Source organism: Buteo buteo, chromosome 7 (assembly GCF_964188355.1).
Source record: "Buteo buteo chromosome 7, bButBut1.hap1.1, whole genome shotgun sequence".
Lineage (NCBI taxonomy): Eukaryota > Metazoa > Chordata > Aves > Accipitriformes > Accipitridae > Buteo > Buteo buteo.
Genome location: NC_134177.1, coordinates 8,479,091 through 8,499,363, shown reverse-complemented (window position 1 = coordinate 8,499,363; position 20,273 = coordinate 8,479,091). Strand labels below are relative to the sequence as shown.

Below are 20,273 nucleotides of genomic sequence, written 5' to 3'. Positions count from 1 at the left end.
ATAGAGAAAAGCATGTCTAAAGCTAAGTGTATTTCTACTATTAACATTTCTAAGTACCAGTCAACTTGTTTGACATCAGTCCACAACTCATGAGTAATATTGGCCTTGTCCCAGGTTGTCAGAAGTCGTCAGGTCTTTTTATTAAAAAAAAACAAAACAAACAAAACCAAAACCAAAACAAAAACACCAAACAAAACAACCAAAAAAACCAAACCAAACACAACAACCCGCTGCATTCTTAGTGTAATTAATTCATTTTTTTCCCTATCCAAAGGGCACTGTTTGCTTTTCCTTCATCCCAATTAAAATAGATAAATAAATAAATCTGGCCTTCTCATCAGTAAGTAGCAGGTTCTGATGTAGTTGCTCTTGATTAATGGCCACTAAAGCTGGAGATGATAGCTTTCCTTGTTAACAGTTTATATTTTCCTGAGTTGAAATTGCAATAAATTGTAACTGAAGGATCTTCTCTGTGTCCTGTGAGATTGTTAGGGGTTTTTTCCCTTTTTTTCACCCTACTATGGTATTTTCTCACAGGGGTTTTAAGTTTCATCCTTCATTTTTCAGAAACAGTGGGCTCGGAGCTGTTAGTATTCAACAAAACATCTGCCTCAGGAAAAAATTGGCAGCTTTCATGCACTCACAAAGGAATTTCAGAAAAATTGTTTGTTATCCCCAAACTATAATTACCTGAGTAATGATAGCTACCTTAATAAAATACAAAAACCTAGCATTTCACAAAAAAGACCCAATCCAAAACCATGAGGCAGTGGTGGCCTCTGAGTGCTTCAAAACTTAAGACTTTAGCAAAATTCTTCGCTGTATAGCCGAATGCTCTCGGATCTCCAAGGCAAGGGCTGCTTGGCCTTGCGAGTACCAGGGCACACCACAGAGGAAGATTTGGGGTCTTTTTGTTTTACTTTTGGTTATGGAAAACCTGCTGATGTGCAGTATGGGATGGACTTCAGCAAGGAGGTGCCCAACCTTAGGCTAACATGAGTCGTCGATGGCAGCAGTGTGGTGCAGAAGGGCAGGAGGAGAAGGTGCTGGTTGTTTCTGGCAGACGTGCTGTTGTCCCCATTTCTGCACTTGATCAGGTGCTGCTAACTCTGATTTCTGCTGTGCTTTGTTACTCTGTGTAGGTATAACTCCAAATCACCTCAATTTGTTGTTGTTATGGCAGCATTAAAAAAAACCACCTTCCTAATCAAGAATGAGAGTTTACCACTGCGGTAAATACACTGAAGCGAGTCGCACAAAGAGACAAAGGCCTTTCTCCTGCAGGCTCTTCAGGACGTGACTCGGCACAAGGCTAAACAAACAAGAACAAATAGAATGAACAGGGCTCATTCGGAATAGGAATCGCTGCTGTTGAAGATGAATTGAATTTTTTTCAACCACCAGAGTTTATTTGTGCAAAATGTTAGTAATTCGTGTGTTGTAATGGAAAAGTAGTGAAAGAAGAATGTAGGAAAAGAAATGCCTGAAGGAAGTACAGATAAAGTCGGCGCTCTTGAAAGCAGTTGAAGAGATGAATTCAGGAGTGCAGAGCACATGTAGGCAGTGCGTGGTGAAGAGGTGAAAACCAGGGCAAATGCGTGACCACAGGCTCAGGATCGTATGTCAGGTCAAGGGACGAAAGCCAGAAGATGGATCACCAGCTTGGGGAAAGAGAGCAAGTACAGCGGACAGGAACTGTAAAAGGGTGACAGTACTCAGAAATGGAAGGGGAGTCCCTGCACCTGTATGAAAAAATCCCCAATCAAGATAGGGATGCTATTGTAGGAGTGCAGAGATACCTTTCCACAGATGCTTTTAAGAACTGCATATGCTGTTTTATTACCATCAGGTAGCAATATAAATATATTAAACATAACAAATAGAATCCGTGCCAGGCTACATGGTCACTAATCACCGTTCCACAGTAAGATTTCCAGAACACACACAAAAAAAAAACCAAAACCACAGACAGTTGAAAACTGACTAATTACAAAAGTCTGCCCAAACTCCAGTAGTTTTTCATTGACAAATAAGTAGCATTAGTCCAAGCTCAGAATGAATCTTTTCTTGTAAGCCATCAGTATGCAGGTCAGCATCAGCAGCATAGTGAAAAACTGTGTCACTGTTAGTGCACCAATATCCATCAGCTCAAGCGATTGATGTAGATGTAATCACTGTCTCTAATAGAAATAAAGTCAGGGTAATGGAACATTGTCGCAGGATCAATGTCTCCTGTTTTGAAAATAAACCCCCTCAGCTTTGCCTTTGCATTTGTGTACCAGCAGGCGACCACATCATTCAATTCAATTGACACAGTCCCTTAGAGCCCTGAATGATCTATTGTGGGAACATCAGGAACAACGTATTGGAAAAAATGAAATGTTCTTGATCAGACTTACAGGCAACGTTATTTGGTGGGTTTTCCAGCAGTGAAAATGAGAATAAATCAGCTGAGAGCAGAAACTTAGCACAGTATGGAGATCTTTTAACTCCGTTTAATTGTAATTTGTACACGTTCTTGATCAAAAAGCTTGAACCGTAGTACTTATGCTTATTTTCAATGGAGTATGGTCACAAATAGAAGACGTTTTTTGGATGTTACCCCCTCCCTTACCTTAGTCTCAGCAGAAGCTCTCGATGGGGCTCATTTTGACCAACTCAAGAGCTCTTCTCGATCAGTTATTTTCTCTGAAATTTTTACACAGTTTGATCCAAGCAAGGATTAATGGGTGTGCTCCCACATTCATCCATAATTAATTTTTTGCTAAGGCTTTAATGCAGCAGAGGAGATTAGCAGTCGTATAGTTGCATGCTTAAGACTGGGTGCGTGCTGAAGAGGTATATTGCATGGGATTTTAAACGATGTAACAGATAATGCTCTTCCAGTTTTCATCTTTCTTGTGCTTGATTCCAGCAACCTACTGCTGTTCTATGTCTAGATCCAGAGAATATTAGTAGGCTGTTATTTTAGCACTTAGTAAAGCCATTTAACAATTGTACAAAGCCTTCTTGAGACAGAGTCTATAAGTTTGACTGCAAAAGTCTTAATTTATTTAAATTACGTATTCCTGAAGGATTGTAGCTCTGTCTAAAGCGACGTCCTTCTAATGGCCTATGAATGGAAGCTCTACAGCTTGCTTGATGTTACCACTGTTCCCATGATGGCCCCTCCAATAAGAAAATTTTCCCTTTTGGGGGACAGATGTCTCTCCCTGGGGTAACGACAAGCATTTGGCTGGTACTTTGCTCTGCATTACAGAGTTAGATACATTTAGCATACAGAGCCTAGAAGGTGGACTTAGGTCATCTTGTGAAGTAATCCATACTGGCCAAACCTATACTATTGCTTCCCCAGGTAAATGTGCCAATTCCTGTCATCAATCAGAAGCTACCTGTTTCTAGTCAGTTTTAGAAATGCCACATTTCCAGTTTTGTTGCCATAGGCATCTGCCCCACTGGTGTGCAGGTAGGACAGCCTGACCCTGAAGGTCATCCCATCAAGCCACAGGTTCTTCCTTTCTGAAAAATGCCTTTGGTCTGGATTTAGGTGTTTGATCAAGGAGAATTTCATAATGTTTGGTTATATTTCCTGGTGTGCTCTGAAAATTATTTAAGTATTGAAAGAGGATGGTGATTTAACTTTTAAACTATTACTTCTGGACAGTTTTCATTTAATCCTGGTTTGCCTGCATCAGTGGACTTGAGCTCTGTGATTAAAAGCCCTCTCCTTGGCCACCTTCAGCAGAGCCGGACGAGATGTTTGGGCTTGGGATCTTGTGAGGAGTCAGGAAGGGATGGCTTTCATGAAGGAGTCAAAATCGAGGCAGGACTTTCTGCTGGTGGTTTTACTGCATATGGGTGCATGTTCTGAGCAGCTGGGTTTGGCTTTTAAGTTTTGAAGGAATAACATATTTGCTCCTGAAGAGAGATGTATCAGAACTACTTCCATTTCAACAGGGTTGTAATTATCATGCAGAAAAGTTGTGCCTGGAAAGAGATGTCTATTTTCATTCTTCCCCAAACAGTTGAAAAGTCTTTAAAATACTAATACACAATACCTTTTTGCTATTCTGATACAGGAAATAAGGAGAACAATCCCCCCCCCCCAAACACATAATTTCTTCTTGTGTAGCACTGTAAACAAGGAAAAAAAGAGGTTTAAGAACCTAAAGAGCATTGAATAGTGTCAATACCAGAAACATCCCTGTTTCTTTAGTCAGTCTAGGGATTTACAAGATATGGCTGCCAAGAATCACTGCAAGATGCCCTATAGCTGTCCAAGAAGATGTATTTTTAACTCTAGAAAGCATAGAAGTTTGCAGCTTTGTAGCCATAGCCCTGGAAATATGATACTGAATATACATACTGTCGCTTGTCTCTCTGCTGTAACATCCGGAATTCCAGTCTCCTGGGTCACGCAGCATATGACTTTGGGGAGGAGATTCATAGTTCAGTAATTAAATACTACTTTGCTCTAGGCAAAACCAGCAAATGGGCTTCATCTGCAGCTTATTTTGTAATAGTACTCAGGACTGTGCTTGGCGTTTCTGGGGACTTGAGTACTTAGATAAGTAGACAGTAACTTATTTTTAGCTAGGGTTTTGGGTGGCTTTGTGTTTTGCTTTTTTTTTTTTTTTTTTTTTTTTCCCCCTTTCAGGGTTGTAATTCTTTTTCTTCAGAAAATTTCAAACTGGCTTTGTCATCTTCTATGCTTCATACTCTCAAATTGGCACGGAAAGATAGAGACTGTTGCCATAAATTAGGTCACTAAAGCTGAAGTACGGAATACAAATATTTATCGCCTGAGCTAAGGAAAACAATTCAGATGAGGGAAGTAAAAATTATTTTTTTAGTATTCGGAAATGAAGCTGTATTCTTGAGATTAAAAGCGAGACAGTAGAGGTAAAAGATGAACATGAGAAGCATCTCTTGTTTTAAATTGCTAGAAGGAAAACTAGCAAAGCTTGATCATATGGGAAATCAGTAAGAAGGTTCATTAAGTAGAATTACAGATAATTTTTTATGCAAGTTCACATTTGACATAGATTATTGAATCTTAAAAAAAAGGGCACATTTAAATAATAGCAATTTAGAGACACAGGTAAAAATGCAGAAAATGAGATAACTTTCATTTTGAAATATATTACAACAAAGCTTATGCATTTAATTTAAAAAACATTTTCCTTTAAATTCAGAAGGTTAGAAAGAATTCCTAATTGCAGATTGTCAGATAGTAGGAGAACTTTAATAAGGGCTCATTTGTATTATGCCCAATACAATATTGGACCCCATCTCTCAAGTGAATATGTGAAAGAGCAAATAGGAGTCTTTAGAGCAATTAGTTGATACAGTTTAAGAAAACTCAACTTTTTTTTCTTTTTTTAAAGTATGAGAAAATGTTCATTTTGATTGAAATTGATGTCTAATAAATTCTTACACAGAAGGACGCACAACGTTGGTCACACACTGCATGCTTGACATACAGGAACCACTAATTTATTTTATGAGTTTTCCTTTATAAACCGTTTCTGAAGGACTGTGCAGAACTCTTCTTTGGGTGTAGGCTTGCTGAGTTCAGCAGCCGTTTGGGGTGGATCCACTATGCTTTTGGAGAACACTTTGGTAGAACGGCAGCCACCAGCAACAGCATTTTGTGGAGCCCGGGATTAAAACTCCAGTTCTGCAAGCTGCTGGCGGGGCAGATTTGGTTTCTGAATGAGGTCCTGCTGAAACCTCACAAATCCGGGAGTCTGGCTGGTCTGAGTGGTTGGATTTAAATAGCCCCCTTTCCACTTTCTTCAGCACCTCTGAGTTGATAAAGCAGACTTGGTGGCATTGGTGCCTCGCTATCTTAATGGACCGGGGTGCAGTTGGAGAAGCGGTGGAGTTCGGTGTGTTGGCACTTCCCTGGGCTGTGGGGTGTTGTCTGGCCCCTGAGCCGCCGTGACAGCCATCCCGTAGCCGTGGAGTTCAGCAGGTAGGTTTGCCAGGCTGAGGGACTCCCAGTGTCAGCTGCAAAACTTAGTGAAGAGGAATTGTGTATCACACACGCGACTTCATTTTTAAGAGAGGTCATAGAGACGTAAACTAGAGTTGTAATAAAACTTTCCAAAGGACTTGCATGCACCTTTTAGGGTTTTGGGGTATGCACCTTTAGGGTTTTTAGGCGGAATTAAAAAAACTACACATTCCCATGTTGGGTCATATAATTTGCCTTTTTTTTTTTTTTTTTTTTTTTTACCATCGTGGTCATTAAAAAAAAAGAAGATTCTTAAGCAGCAATTTAAAAAATGGTATCGCTGTCTATGTGCACATGTGCTGGCAAAATATTTGTCCATATTTCTTGTGAAAGAGGAAAAAATAAAAGGACTAGTGACAGTATTTCTGTCATAGGAGATTTATTGTTTCTGTAGCCAGACTTCTATTTTCCATGGATAAATGTAACAGTCTGTTTAGATGTGAACATTAAACATTTTTCAGAACTACCCAGAGCATTAGCTGTTCCCTTTAACATATCGTATTTGGTATCAAACTAATGAGTGGTATGTTTGGGGGAATTATTATTCACAGCAGCCTGCCAGGTTTTTCTGTTATCCTACCTAATTAGGATGTGTTAGAGCCCACCTAAAACTGCAGAAATATTACTTTCTTAGGCTGTTGTTTGATGATACAATAAATCTAACTGTAGTAAATCTACTATACGTTATAAAGCTGTGATTAAGAGATACAAAGTACTAATCTGATGTGTAAACTTTCTCTGCCAGTTCAGGTTTGTTTAAAAAAAAAAACAAACCAAAAAAACTATTAGGCCAGGAGCCATATCGGGCTGCATCTGTTCTCTAGCATTTGGCATGAACCTGGAAGAAGAGTACAAAGCTAGCATAAACATGCAGAGTAGAAAAATAATTTGTCAGAAATACAATCAGATTTGTACTGTTGGGCACCCATTAGCCTGCAGATCCGGTGTTCGTGATAGTGGAACTTGATCTCATTATAACGGATTTTCTTTGTAAATTTTACCCAAAGTATGAAGTGTGTGAATGGTCCTCAAGGGGTGGGAGAAGCCCGTGTGAGACCTCGCGTGCTGGTGTGTCTGAGTTACGGTCGGCATGTCACAGAAATACAGGCACGTTTTTGCTATGTGGAAGCTAAGTCAGAGTTGGCGTGTTGGCTCTGGGAGAAGAAACCTCGTTTCCTGTGAAAAAAGCGGTTTCCAAATTACTTTTTGTGTGATTTCTGACATGAATTCAGAGTTGGAACGAGTGGGTCGGTATGTCTAAAGCACAGACGTGCGTCTTGTCAGCTCCTGACCTGCGGCACATCTAGTTCTTGAGAAGATCTCGAGGCCAGCATCTGTATGGACAGTTGACTTCTATTTTACGGCTGATACGTTTTACGCCTGATAAATTTTGGGAGTTCGGGGACTGTCTGCAGTGAAATTAAAAATTACCTGGGATGTCTTGATACTGCGCTGATTCTAACTGAACAGTGGTGTTCTAAACCACAGGTCCGTCCTCCGAGAAGGGGATCCTACAGATAACCAGTGGCTCTGGCTCAGTGGGTTTGGAGGATCGAGGGAGAACAGGGTAACAGGTTACCTACGCTGTAATACAGTTTCGGTGGCACTACAGCATTGCCGAGAAGAGGCGTGCTGAAGTGGACTTTGTTTTGAGCAGTGAATATCAAGCCTGGTGTGGTCCCAGAGACTGGAAACCAGTGAGAAATTTGGGCATGGTTCGTAAGCCTTTGAGCACATCTTTTTTCTTACCTGTTGTTTTTTGTTGTTTGGGGGGTGTGTGTGTGTGTGTGTTTTGTTTTGTTTGTTTGTTTGTTTTATTTAATCCTAGTTTTACTGGTAAGCAATCTACTTCACATGCACTGCAACTGCTCCAAGGTGCAAAACAAAAGTAGAGGCAAGTGGGAGTGATTTCCTTTAAAAGCACACTTGGAGATAAAACAGGAGTGTGGGTGCATTGTACTTTGCCATATTTCCTGTAAATCCACAGAAAGTTTCAAGGAAGACTTGGAATTTTTATGAGGGCTGGAAGAAAGGGCCTCAAGGATCTTGTTACATTTTCAGAATGGATTTGGGACATACAGGTGCAAATATCTTGAGATATTTTTAATGGGCCCTTTGCAAATTAGGCTAGAAATCTAAGACTGGTAGGAATTATGTGTCACTTCTACTTATTTTTGGCTCATTTTTCTGTGTATTTTTGCTTATTTAATTGCTGAATCTAAAATGAAGAGCGTTATTAATATCTATTAAGTGCCCAAAGTGAATAGTCAGTTGCACGTGGAAATAGTGGATTTGGGGGAAATAAACCAGCATTAATGAAGTAGATTTGTTAGTGTATGGGGTATGCGTGTACATGCGTGGGTGCATACATGAAGATAAATTACTTTTTTTTTTTTTCCCCCCTCCTCTAATTTTCTTCTTTTCAGCCTTTCCTCCTCTATTTTTGTTTCCATTTACGTGACACCACTTGTAAGAAATCTTCTCCGTCACCTCACAAACAAGCCCTGGGGCCGTGTTGTGGCATTAGGGAAAATGGAGTTCACGTGGTTCGTAGGTTAGCAGGTTTATTTTCTTTCCCATTACTGCTTTTCTTTGGCAGACGTCCTCAGCAAGTTGTAACTTCAGCACGAAGTGAAGGAGCGGCCGTGCGTGTTGAACACCGAGACCAACGTGTGGCCGGTGGCTTCGGAGTCAGTGTGTCCCCTCTCCATCCTACCTTCTGCTCCTTTTCACCGTCATCCCCTCGCTGCCACTGTCTCGGGTCATTCTGCTGGTTACTTCCCAAGAAGCTATGAGCGAGGAGGAGGAAGGTGGGATGGTCCCCATGGCCGGAGACAGCAGCAGCTTCTCCATCACGTGCAATGGGGATTCACGCAGCTCCAAGCTGTCTCCAAAGTCTGCTCCCAAGGCTGGAGGTGGCCACGCTGCAGAGCCCGTTGCTGGGGGACGTTTGGCTTTGCCCCTCGTTTCGAGGGTTGGCAGCATAAGCCCGGTATCAATTTCCAAATTTGTCAAAGGGCACTAACTATTGAATCCTCTCCTATCTGTACTTCTGCTGTATTTTCTCTTTATTGTGATAGTCTGCTGCTGGTATGGGAAGGAAGGTGGTTCGGTGTTGCTCGTTCTTCTCACAATTCCTCGCTTGCCTTGGCTGCGCGATAGCCAGGGGTGACGGTTGTCTCCGGGCACTGGCTGAGCAACTGGGCCCCTGATGGGGGGTAAATACAGAAATGAGTTTTCAGAAAATTTAAATAAGCCCCGAAAAAATGGATAAAGCAATATCTCGGTAAAAAACTGGAACCTTTTGCACCCTTTTCAATTTCACGTCCTCATCAGGCAAACCGTGTATTTATGGAACACGTTTCTGTGTTTTTCTAGTCGTTACTGTACAGAAGCCAGTGTTGCACTGCCACCTCTTGATAGCCGGGCAGGACAGCATGTGGCAGTGCTCCTCGCCTTAGCAAAGCATCTTGTGGAAAACACTTTGAACCAGCCTTGAAAAAATGATACTCATTTGACTTGGGCAGGGTGAATAACACTTTTGACAGACAAGCGAAACATTAGCTTTTTTTCTTCAGCTATCCAGCTACATAACAGGTGAATTTATGTGACATCTTCACAATTCTGCTTTGAGTGGGGAGCCCTCTTTATATTAATAATGCAGGTCTTCCCTATGTAGCAAATAGCACTTTCATCTGATTTCTGCATTTTGATCTATCTTTTCAGATGATGCAGCAAGATTTTAAAAATCAGGAACAGACCCATGAAACAAATACTACTGTTTGCATGTGTATGTAATGTAAAAAGGCTTCTTTAATAGTCTTTTTAAATTTAATTACCTTTTTTACTGAAGAAGAATATTGTTCCTCTTGCTACAGAACTCCTCTGTAACAAGGAGTCTTAAATAAAGATGATTTGCACCAACAAAACATAGCTGAATAAAATTAGCGCTTGCTCCTGCACATGATAGAATTGGTTGCTAATGCATGAAATGGCTAAAAATGACATTCATTTTGCACTCTGCTCAATAAATGAGCCCTTAAAGTATATTGTAATTTGGCAGGTACACCTTGTATGTCAGGCATCACTGGAGGCTGTGGGTGGGTAGGGTAGGGTGAGTATCAATGTACCTTTCTTTACGAGTTGTGTTGCACTGGCTAGCAGTTACTGTACTGGAGCAATTATTTTTTGCTTTAGAAATGAGAAGGATTTAAGTAGCTCTGCATTTTTATTTATGTCCTTAAGAAACTAAACCCATCTCCTCACCTTGGGCAGCACAGTATGCTCGAGCTACTCCATAAGCACGAGATCTGGCTTCTGTGGACGCGTCCAGCATTGTAGACAGCCCCCCATTTCCCATGCAGGATAACCCTGGCTCTCCCACTGGGGTCCCACTGGGATCCCACTGGGGTCCCACTGGCCCCAGCTGGGTCTGAGCCCTCCTTGCACAGCTCTTGGACTGTGTCATTTTTCCTGTGCCCTCTCCAAATGGAGCGGGCAGTGCGCGCTGCCCTCCCTCCTACCCCCGGCTGTTAGCTGGGGTGGGTTTGGGGGTGTCCATGTGTTCATCGACTCCACCAGGGTTCGTGCATGGTTTTGGGCAAACGTGCTCCGTTTGATGTCTGAGTTTATCCTGTAGCCTCTCGTCTTCTTGAGGAGTTTAATTGGGTCTTTCCTCTACAACATTATAGAAGCATAGAATCGTTTAGGTTGGAAAAGACCTTTAAGATCATCAAGTCCAACCATCAACCCAACACCACCATGCCCACTAAGCCATTAGGGGACTTGTAGGAAAATTACATCTTGGAGAGCTCTTTCCACTGTCAAATTTGGTTGCAGTTTGACTGGTAAAATTCAAAAGTTAGATGATAAGGAAGAGAATGTGGTCATATTCTCCTGTTTCTTTGAGAAATCTTGCTAGGAAAAGATGCCTGGAAAGAATATGTATGGCAGCCTTATAAGGCTGATTGTAACCTTGTAGTTGTTACTTGCTGCTGTGTTCACCGCTTTCCCACTTCAAGCAGTAGTGGCAAATGACCTGACCACGTAGCTGTGTAGCAAGAACTTTTTATTTTGAACAATACAAGAAAATCTGTTCTCTAGTCCTTTTTTTTTTTTTTTTTTACGTCAAATCCAGGTCAAACTTTGTCAGATAACAGTAGGAAAGTCACTTACCTTCTCAGACTCCAGTTCTGTGGAAGAAAACGATGGTGGTGGGTGACTGGGTAAAAACCTTCAAGGTCTGTTGATGAAAAGTGCTGGGTAGATACGGGGAACAGGAGATGGACCTTACTTCATACTATGTTCTGGAAGCTGATGTTTGTACTTTTTTACTAGATGTCATGGAAAGATTAGGATTTTCAAACATTCAGAAGGCATGAGATTGCTCTCAAAAATGAGACTCAGTTAGAAAAAAATATTGTATTCTGTCTCTTCATCTTTGTGTTTTAAAGACTCTTGTTGCTTCATGTTTTCAAAGTTTTTCATCAAAAGTGTATATATAGTCTGATACATTATTTTTCTTGCTAAATATATACCATTAATAAAATCAAGGGAAAATTGTGTGTATATATCCATCAATATTTTTAAAGCATTGATTGAAAGCCTAGAGAAATATTACTAAAAATGGTCAGTTTAAAATTTGTCTCTAATTTCAAGAATTCCTTTTGCAAAGCATAAGTGTGTGGCTGAGATGTTTTCTAATTTTTAGTTGAAAAATTTTTCAACTTTTTCCTTGAACAGATACAGTGTTGTAGCCCATATCGCACCTTTTTACTACAGCAGGAGTACCTGAAAATTGAAGTAGATTAGAAAGTAAAAGTGAGAACTTGCCTGGATACCAAAGTGAAACCAAGGTCTCGGTCTTTGTTAGCCAGGCTGGAGAAATCCACATTTCAAAAAATGTATTCCATAGCAATAATATTGCTTAGATGAAACTCACTTGATTATTTTTTAAAAACCTGTGAAATGAGGCCTTTTTAGTACTGGTATTAAGCGTCATAGCTCCCCAGTCCATACCAATTTGTATCATTTGAGAATCTGGCCCTTCAATATTTAATTTACTGACCTTTATGTTGTGGGGACACAAATGACTTTTTAATGACTGCAGTAGACTTATTTGCATTATAAAATAAAACCATTGTCTATGCTGCCAGGGAGCTAGTTACTTTATAAATATATCATTTGTTGAGAAATACGTATTAGTTACTAAAAATATTTAATTGACCTACTTTTTTATTTTCAGGGTTGTGTCCTTTGTTGTGACCTCATGGTTTAACTGGGAATAAAGATGAGTATAAGCAGTGATGAGGTTAACTTCCTGGTATATAGATACTTGCAAGAGTCAGGTGAGTTTTTACAATTCTGGTTGTTAAACAATGCATAGTTTATTTGGCATTCATCTGCAACTGGCTTTAGCAAACACAGACTCATTTAATCATTTTGCCAGTAGGCATGTGCTTCTGTCTGAACTGTTTCTTGGTGTTTCTTCTCAATAAGAGAATGAGTTCCTGCCAAGTTACTTTCTGTAACTTAATCAGGTTTAGTAATTTGGAGTCTTCAGATGGCAGTCAACCAACTAAGGACTCACTTGATTGCTAGAAACACATTTTCCTGGAGATCACTTATCTACAGGGTGACGGTGACACTTTGCACCATTTTCTTTGGGGTTACTTGAAGAATTAAAAAGAATGACCACCAAAATACTGTATTTTCCTGTTCTGTCTTGGAGTGATGGTGCTCCCGCAAGCTGGTCTTGTGTGGCTGAATTCCTTGCCTGAATGAGACTGTGGGAGGGCAGATGTTGCTGTATTTCAAAGGAAGAAGTGGCAACTGTGACCATATGACTTGTATCATTTGAATCTGAGTACAGATGAACAGAATTTTTTACAGGAATAACTCTTGGGTTCTCAAAAGCCGCACTCATTGCAGGACACTTTCTTGGAGGATTTTGTCCTTTGGCATCAGGCTAGCCAAAGCCGCCTGCTTCTTAGGAATAAGAGCAAAAGGCAGTTGAATATTGTCAGACTTGAAAAGAAACTTCTACCCTGTCATATTTGTCCAAACTGACTGTATCTGTAAAACACAAGCAAGAATGCTTTCATGTGATTTCCAAGTGTTCCCTTGGACAGTTTATTTTTAAAACTTCCCAAACCCAGTCGGATTAGCCATTTGAGTTTGTGTTCTGTGTTTGAGTTTCTAGATGCAGCCATACGGCTGCAGGGGGTTTTGTGGTGGTGGTTGTTCTTGAAGCTATGTAAGAGACAACATTATCTTTTGCTCACAGCTATGATATTGATTGCTTAAAGCAGCCTACGTTTAGAACAGGTAGATTTGACTGGAAATCGGGGCATGCCCCAGTAAACGAACAAGTGATGATTGTCAGCTGGCAGGAGTGAATATGATCTTAGCAATAAATAAAAGAAGTCTGCATATTAAGGGAAAAATAAACTCCAATCTTAAGGTACCAGTGTAAGGGATCAGCTTTAACGTGTATGTTACCTTGCTGTTTTAACACCTACTGATTCTTAGTTTTGTTTAGTGCTTGCTGATGGGTGGCTTCAGGCTTCTTTAGAATGCATTTGACTGATGCAACATCTGCCCACTGTTTATGTCCACTGCTCATGGACTTCTCAAATTGAGGCAAAAAAAGCACCAGAGGCAATGGTGGATGGCAGAGTTTTTCAGTCTCTGCTTGTCAGAAGAAAGCAGAAACTCATTGTTCCGCCTGAATTTACTGAAAACTATTACACGTTCTTATTCCAGTTGCAGATTGCTTTTGTCACAGAAGCCAAACTTACGAAATTGCTTTATCTTCATTTGAAAGTTTGCAGGCAGCTTTTTAGTTACCTGACAGAAAAAAAAAGAAAGTAGTTTAAGAAAAAATTCTGTGACAGTAAAGTTAATTTGCTGAAACAACTATTTTTCTCTAGGTTAAATTCTCCTTTTCAGGGTGATAAAATAAATAGCAAGCACCTACCAGTGCTGCACCATAACATGCTTGCCACTTCTCAATCAGTGCACAATACTGATGTAGTTCTAAGTGCCAAAACATACACAATTATGACAGCACTGTACCATGAAGTGAATTCTGTTCGACATAAAGATCCATTTCACCTTCATGGGTAACAAATCAGTGAGTAAAAATAACAATTGAGTCTTGGTGTCTTGGAGGTACATATTTTATTAAATACTATGTATGATTCAATATGTATATATAGTTTGAGAATATATAAATACATGTAAATGCTATTGCAAGTTGTATATTTTATATTTTTATATTTGCTCATGCACAAATGTTTTGCCAATGATACTGTATTTAATAATTGCTGTGTTTATATATAAACTTCATTTTTTTCTTTTTTTACATTTAAACTAGAAATGTACGAGGGAAACAACAGAGGTGTTTTGATGAGGTTTTTTTGTAGTTCATAAGCATGCTATAACTTTGTATAATTTGCTGAGGTTCGTAAACAGAAGGTCCTACAGTGGTATGGGAAGTAGCATTGTCTATCTATAAATCCATTCTGATGTCTTTGCCTTGTCTTTAGGGTTTTCCCATTCAGCATTTACCTTTGGTATAGAGAGCCATATCAGCCAGTCTAATATAAATGGTGCTCTGGTGCCACCAGCTGCTTTGATTTCCATCATCCAGAAAGGTCTGCAGTATGTAGAGGCAGAAGTCAGTATTAATGAGGTAAGGAGGCTTTGCCTGCAGGAGCATTATGTCCTTGCTTACAGTAAGTTTGAATGTTAGTATTTTTTCTTAACTTTCTTGTATCCTATTTATTTACTTTTACTTCAGATTCCTTACTGCTGGTGTTCACCATGACTCCAGTGGTGGAACCAGAATGGAGTGACATAACTGGGTAGGGGTTCTGCCCCGTGCAGCCACACAACACCAGGCATGGTGTTCTGGCTCATTGCTTAAAGGTCCGTTGTCTGTAGAGTTTTTACCCTAATATAATGTTGTAGTAAATCCAGACAAGTGCAATAAGATAATCATTGAGACTAGTAACCTCTTAATCTTTATTCTCATAGACTTGCACTAAGGAGGTGGGAGAGCACTATGCAGCTCTCATTTGGGTGATGTGTCGTTATAATGAAGTAATGAGAGCCCAAAGGCAAGGTTTCCAAATAGAGAGAGGGTTTCAGTTTGTGGCAGGAAGGATGAAGGTATATGCCAGTTTGCTTTTTGCCTCTGCTGGCTAATTCATCTTGAGCAGGATCTATTAAATTTGATGTTTAAATGGTTATTCCAGCAGTACAGAAAGCTATGTATCTTCCTGCCTGATGCTGCAGATACTCGCCCTCAATTTCCATTCTCATTTATGCCTGGAAGGTTAGCAGCCTTTGTATGTGTCAGTATATTACAGAAGGAAACTATTTTTTTCACTAATTCTGCTCTATTTCCAGTCTCCCTTATTTCTGCTGTTTATGTGTAGTTTTCATAGTCCCAGTGAAGCAAATCCTTTCCCTTAGGAAGCCTCAGAAAAATAAAGCAAGTGATTGGAATAGAAGAAGGAGACTCTATATTTATTGCAAGGAATCCTTCTAGCTCCTAAAAATAGATCCTTACAAAGCCCTAGCATATGTATAAGGGTATTTTTAACTGGGTCTTGTCCATTTCAGGATAAAATTCTTCCTTGTTGTTTGAAAGCATGCCAGTACTGTTTAAAAAAAGGAAGAAAACTAGTCAACTCTCCAGATAATATGTTTATGGAAAGTATTAGTCTAATAAGATAGAATAACTTCACAAGCCAGTGACCCGACTTGCAATGTTTTTGCAGCTCTTCAAACAAACCATTAGATTTTGTTGCAGCCACTCATGTTTGAAATCATATTCATAGATAGCTTACAGAATTTTTTGCTTTAGCAGACGATTTAGCAAACTCAAAGCATATAACTTTTGATTCCAGAAGCTCTGCCAGAGGCCTGCGGTGGCTTTTTTTGCATATTTATGGTAGGCACTTAACTTTAGACTAAAATTCCAATCCTTACCACAACAATGATCAGGTATCACTTCTAGCACCATTTGTAAACTGTGTTATTGTATTAAATCAAAACTTTTGCTTTAGTTTTCCTTGGAATTTTTGCCCATAATGTTAATTTGTACTTGGTGTTGTCTTTTTTTGTTTTCTCCCTCTGCTGTAATTTAGGATGGTACCTTGTTTGATGGTAGGCCGATAGAGTCTCTCTCACTGATAGATGCAGTAATGCCTGATGTGGTACAGACAAGACAACAGGCCTACAGAGATAAACTTGCACAACAGCAGGCAGCAGCTGCTGCAGCTGCAGCTGCGACTAACCAACAGGGATCAGCAAAAAATGGAGAAAATACTGCAAACGGAGAAGAGAATGGAGCACATACTATAGCAAGTAAGTTGAGACAGAAATGACCTTAACCTACATTAACGTCATTTCCTTGTTGTAGTACGAGCTAGTAGACAATGAGATAAATGTGTAGAGGTACTAGTAACCCTTCAGCTTGCAGAGGATACCTTCGTCATAGCTGACACTTTAACAGATGGTGTCTCACCTTTGACTGTCTCCAGTTTGCTATTTGGAATTGCAGGAGGAGGTGCAAACTTCTGAATTCATTAGTTCACAATATTGCATTGACCGGTGTCCCTTCCAGTACTGCTCCTTTCCCATCATCTGAAAGCTCTTGCATAAAGAGAGGGAGGAAAAAAAAAAAAAAAATTAGAGACAACTGTTTAAATATTGCTTCCCCTTTGCTTTGGCCCCTGTACAAAGAATAACAAGAGGAGTCTGCAAATCCGCAGCTGGTTAAAACTGAGCATTGCTTGTGAAGCTCTGTAAACTACTTTTGACAAGTTCTCGGAGAGCTGGAACCGGCTCTCTATAGGACAGACTTCCTTGTCAGGCAGAGATCATCATGGTTGGGGAGACAAATCTTGTGTTGTTGGTCTCCTTTATCAGGATCAGTTTTCATGATATGCCATTCAGAATTACTCGAGGCAACTACTTGCAGGTTTGGCTTATTCATTGGTTCCATTTAGTTGTGATCGGTGAAACAAGTGAGTTTTATTTGTCATCACAAGTCAAAGGAACATACCTTACAATCAACTTTAGTATAGAAAAGTTCAGGTCGGGCATTAAAATGTGATTTTGAAAATATTGTTGTGGAAGTCTGAATTACATATTGGGGGGGGGGGAGTTACAGCTCTTGCTGTAAAAGCCCCTGAAGAAAAGACATGTTTGAAAGAATATTCATGTCAAGCCATGTACAAGTTTTGCATTTTACAGCTGGATTTTACTAGGTTTTTTCATTATCATAGATGTTAAATAAACTGGAAATATAATCTTTGGCTTAAACAAATAAGCTCTCTACTTTGATGCTTTAATTTAAAAATCTCAAAAGAATATTTACTTGCTAACTGTGAAGTGGATAGAGTAAGCATAAACTTCAGATCTCAGCCACTCTTAAATGTGATATACCAGCAACCCCTACTGGCTGGTACACCAAATTATACTGGCATAGATTCTCTTCAACTGACGCGATGTTTTATATGGTGTTGTTCCTTAAAAATATGCGTGTTCTAATAGCCTCTTCTGTTTTCTCACACATACAAACAGTGACAGAAACCCTTAATGTTAAATTAAGCAATAGGTTTGAAATGGTTTGTTTTACCACAGTGAATAAATACAGAGCAGGTGAACCTTTCAGGATTTTTTATATTCTGCATTTACACTCAGTGTGAATTTATTTTTAATAATAGAAAATGATTGATGGTAGCTGCCAAGAAGACTGTTTTGTTAGCTGAATTACCCCCAGTATGTTTTACAGAACAATATGAATTCAACGTCACTTCCACGCAGAAAGCTATGTATTGCCACAATTCTACAGTAATTGCTGATGCAGTTTAAAAAGCTCTGTTATCAGTTTACCATATCACCAAATGTTATTATATTAATTAGAGCCATTTTGTAAATGAAGTGTCTGAGATGTGGATTTAAAACTGTTTGACTGCAGTTGGTGAAAAGAGAGATGTTTTTGAAAATGGATGTGTCATAAATGTATTTTTAAAGCACAAGGTAGACTAGTAACATATTGTACTATGCAGTATTGTGCCTGAAAAACTGTGAGTACTTTTAACATCAGCGTTTATTTTTTAACATAGCAAAAATTAACTTTTGGCCTCAGTTTTGAAGTTTCAAAATTAAATCCATTTGGATGGTGAGGTTTAGAAGGGCTAAGAGTTTTCTCACATTTTTGAAACTTCCCATCTGTTTATAGTACTTCATAAATTGGAACTGGAAAAGTAAAGGAACATTTCAGCTTTGTCAAATTTTGATCCACATAAATTATGAATTAATCGTTATGCTCATCCCAGAAGAATATGAACCATACAGTAGTTCCAATGTATTGTCCCAAAATATTAAAATCCACCTCTCTCTACTGTTGTTTCCCATAATGCAGATAATCACACAGATATGATGGAAGTAGATGGAGATGTTGAAATCCCTCCCAACAAAGCAGTGGTGCTGCGTGGCCATGAATCTGAAGTATTCATCTGTGCCTGGAATCCCGTTAGTGACCTTTTGGCCTCAGGGTATGTGCATTAACCATGTGCGTACGTAATATCAATGCTCGTTGGCATACTCCTGTATGATGGTAACAAGTTAAAATAATACCTGCCCCAACAACCTCTACGTCAAATGGCACAATGTTTGCTGTTTTGAAAGGAATACGTTTTAAAATGGAATTCATTGGGAGAAGGGGTTATATTCTCATTAACTGTTTTGTAGATCTGGAGATTCAACAGCACGGATATGGAACCTCAGTGAAAACAGCACGAGCGGCTCTACGCAGCTGGTACTTCGACACTGTATACGAGAAGGAGGGCAGGATGTACCCAGCAACAAAGATGTGACATCGCTGGATTGGAACGTAAGTAGAAATGGCAGTGCTCAAAATACTCCAAGAAAATTGTAGCTATAATTTTGCATAGTCAAATTTTAAGTGACAGCAACTGTGCATCCTCTGCTACGGCTCCTGAAGTATTTCTATTTCTGAGTTGCATTGTAATTTCCTGTATTGTACTTTGGGGACTTCTTTTTAATAAGTTGTAGTCAATGGAATAGATATCATAAATCTTATGCAGATGTATTCTATCTGAAATTTGCTTTGTGCTCTTTAGCTTTGAGTTATACAGAAAAGTAAATAAATAAAATAACCTTTTTGCTGGCAGAGTGAAGGTACACTTCTAGCAACTGGGTCTTATGATGGCTTTGCAAGGATATGGACTAAAGATGGTAAGTGAAATACTTTTAATTTCCAGTATATTTTCCTGTATTGTGGCTCACAGCATAGATTTTTATTTTTTTAATGTATTCATATCAATATAAATTTTCAGGTAATCTTGCCAGCACCTTAGGGCAACATAAAGGTCCTATATTTGCGTTAAAATGGAACAAGAAAGGAAACTTCATTTTAAGTGCAGGAGTGGACAAGGTGAGATAATCTTTGGTAAAATTAAAATTCTTTCCTTCACCATTATAATCTAATTGTAAGCATAATAGCAAAGCTATAGAAAGTAAGTAAATTAAACTAAAGGCATGGGACTTAAATATGTACTTACAAAGAACTTGTTATGCTAGCTATGTTTCCTTGTGTTTTATAGTAGTTTATTGAGATATTTTAATTTATTAGATTTCAGTGTCCCTGGATCTCTTCCCAATTAGGTTAGTGTAAGTTGGAAACGTAAGCGCATTGAACGCAGGAACATTAAACCTTTGTAAACCAGAATCATCTAAAATTTAGTGAAGCACTTTATGCAAAGCCTGAGAAAAAAATCATACTGGAGGAATAGGTTCAGGCTGACTGGGATATCAGTGAAGCCTGAGAACAATTAAAAAGGTTAGAGCTGGAACATAAGAAAAGTCAATATATCTGACTGGGGAGGTGCCAGTAGGGTAATGCCATGAAGCTCATTGTTTGACTGTGTTTTATTTCACATCTCTAAACAAACTTAAAGACTCACGAGGTCTTTAAATTCAAAGCTGCTGTTAGCGTGAGAGATTTTATGAATTGTAGGAAGGGCACTTAGTGATGAAGAATAGTCTTAAGACTAATTCAAAGATTAGAATAGACTATTCAAAGATTAAGAAGAGTTGGTTTTCCTCTGTAACCGATTCACGCTGCAGAAGTAAACACAGGCTTTGTCTTAGTGAGACTGGCAAACTGCAAGCTTAGTAAGATCACGGGCCCACAATACTTAAAACTGGCAGT

At 39.3% G+C, this 20,273-nt stretch overlaps 1 protein-coding gene across 2 annotated transcripts in view; it reads left to right on the top strand.

Annotated features, from left to right (window-relative positions):
• The window catches only part of TBL1XR1 (TBL1X/Y related 1), a 118,429-nt gene that overhangs the window by 83,882 nt on the left and 14,274 nt on the right, over nucleotides 1-20,273 (top strand). For both annotated transcript variants that reach the window (XM_075031412.1, XM_075031411.1), the window contains 7 exons: nucleotides 12,264-12,366; nucleotides 14,569-14,714; nucleotides 16,177-16,396; nucleotides 18,462-18,594; nucleotides 18,791-18,932; nucleotides 19,234-19,297; nucleotides 19,399-19,496. In XM_075031412.1, coding sequence (XP_074887513.1) covers nucleotides 12,309-12,366; nucleotides 14,569-14,714; nucleotides 16,177-16,396; nucleotides 18,462-18,594; nucleotides 18,791-18,932; nucleotides 19,234-19,297; nucleotides 19,399-19,496 — 861 coding nt within the window. In that variant the 5' untranslated portion in view covers nucleotides 12,264-12,308. The remainder of the gene's footprint in view (nucleotides 1-12,263; nucleotides 12,367-14,568; nucleotides 14,715-16,176; nucleotides 16,397-18,461; nucleotides 18,595-18,790; nucleotides 18,933-19,233; nucleotides 19,298-19,398; nucleotides 19,497-20,273) is intronic.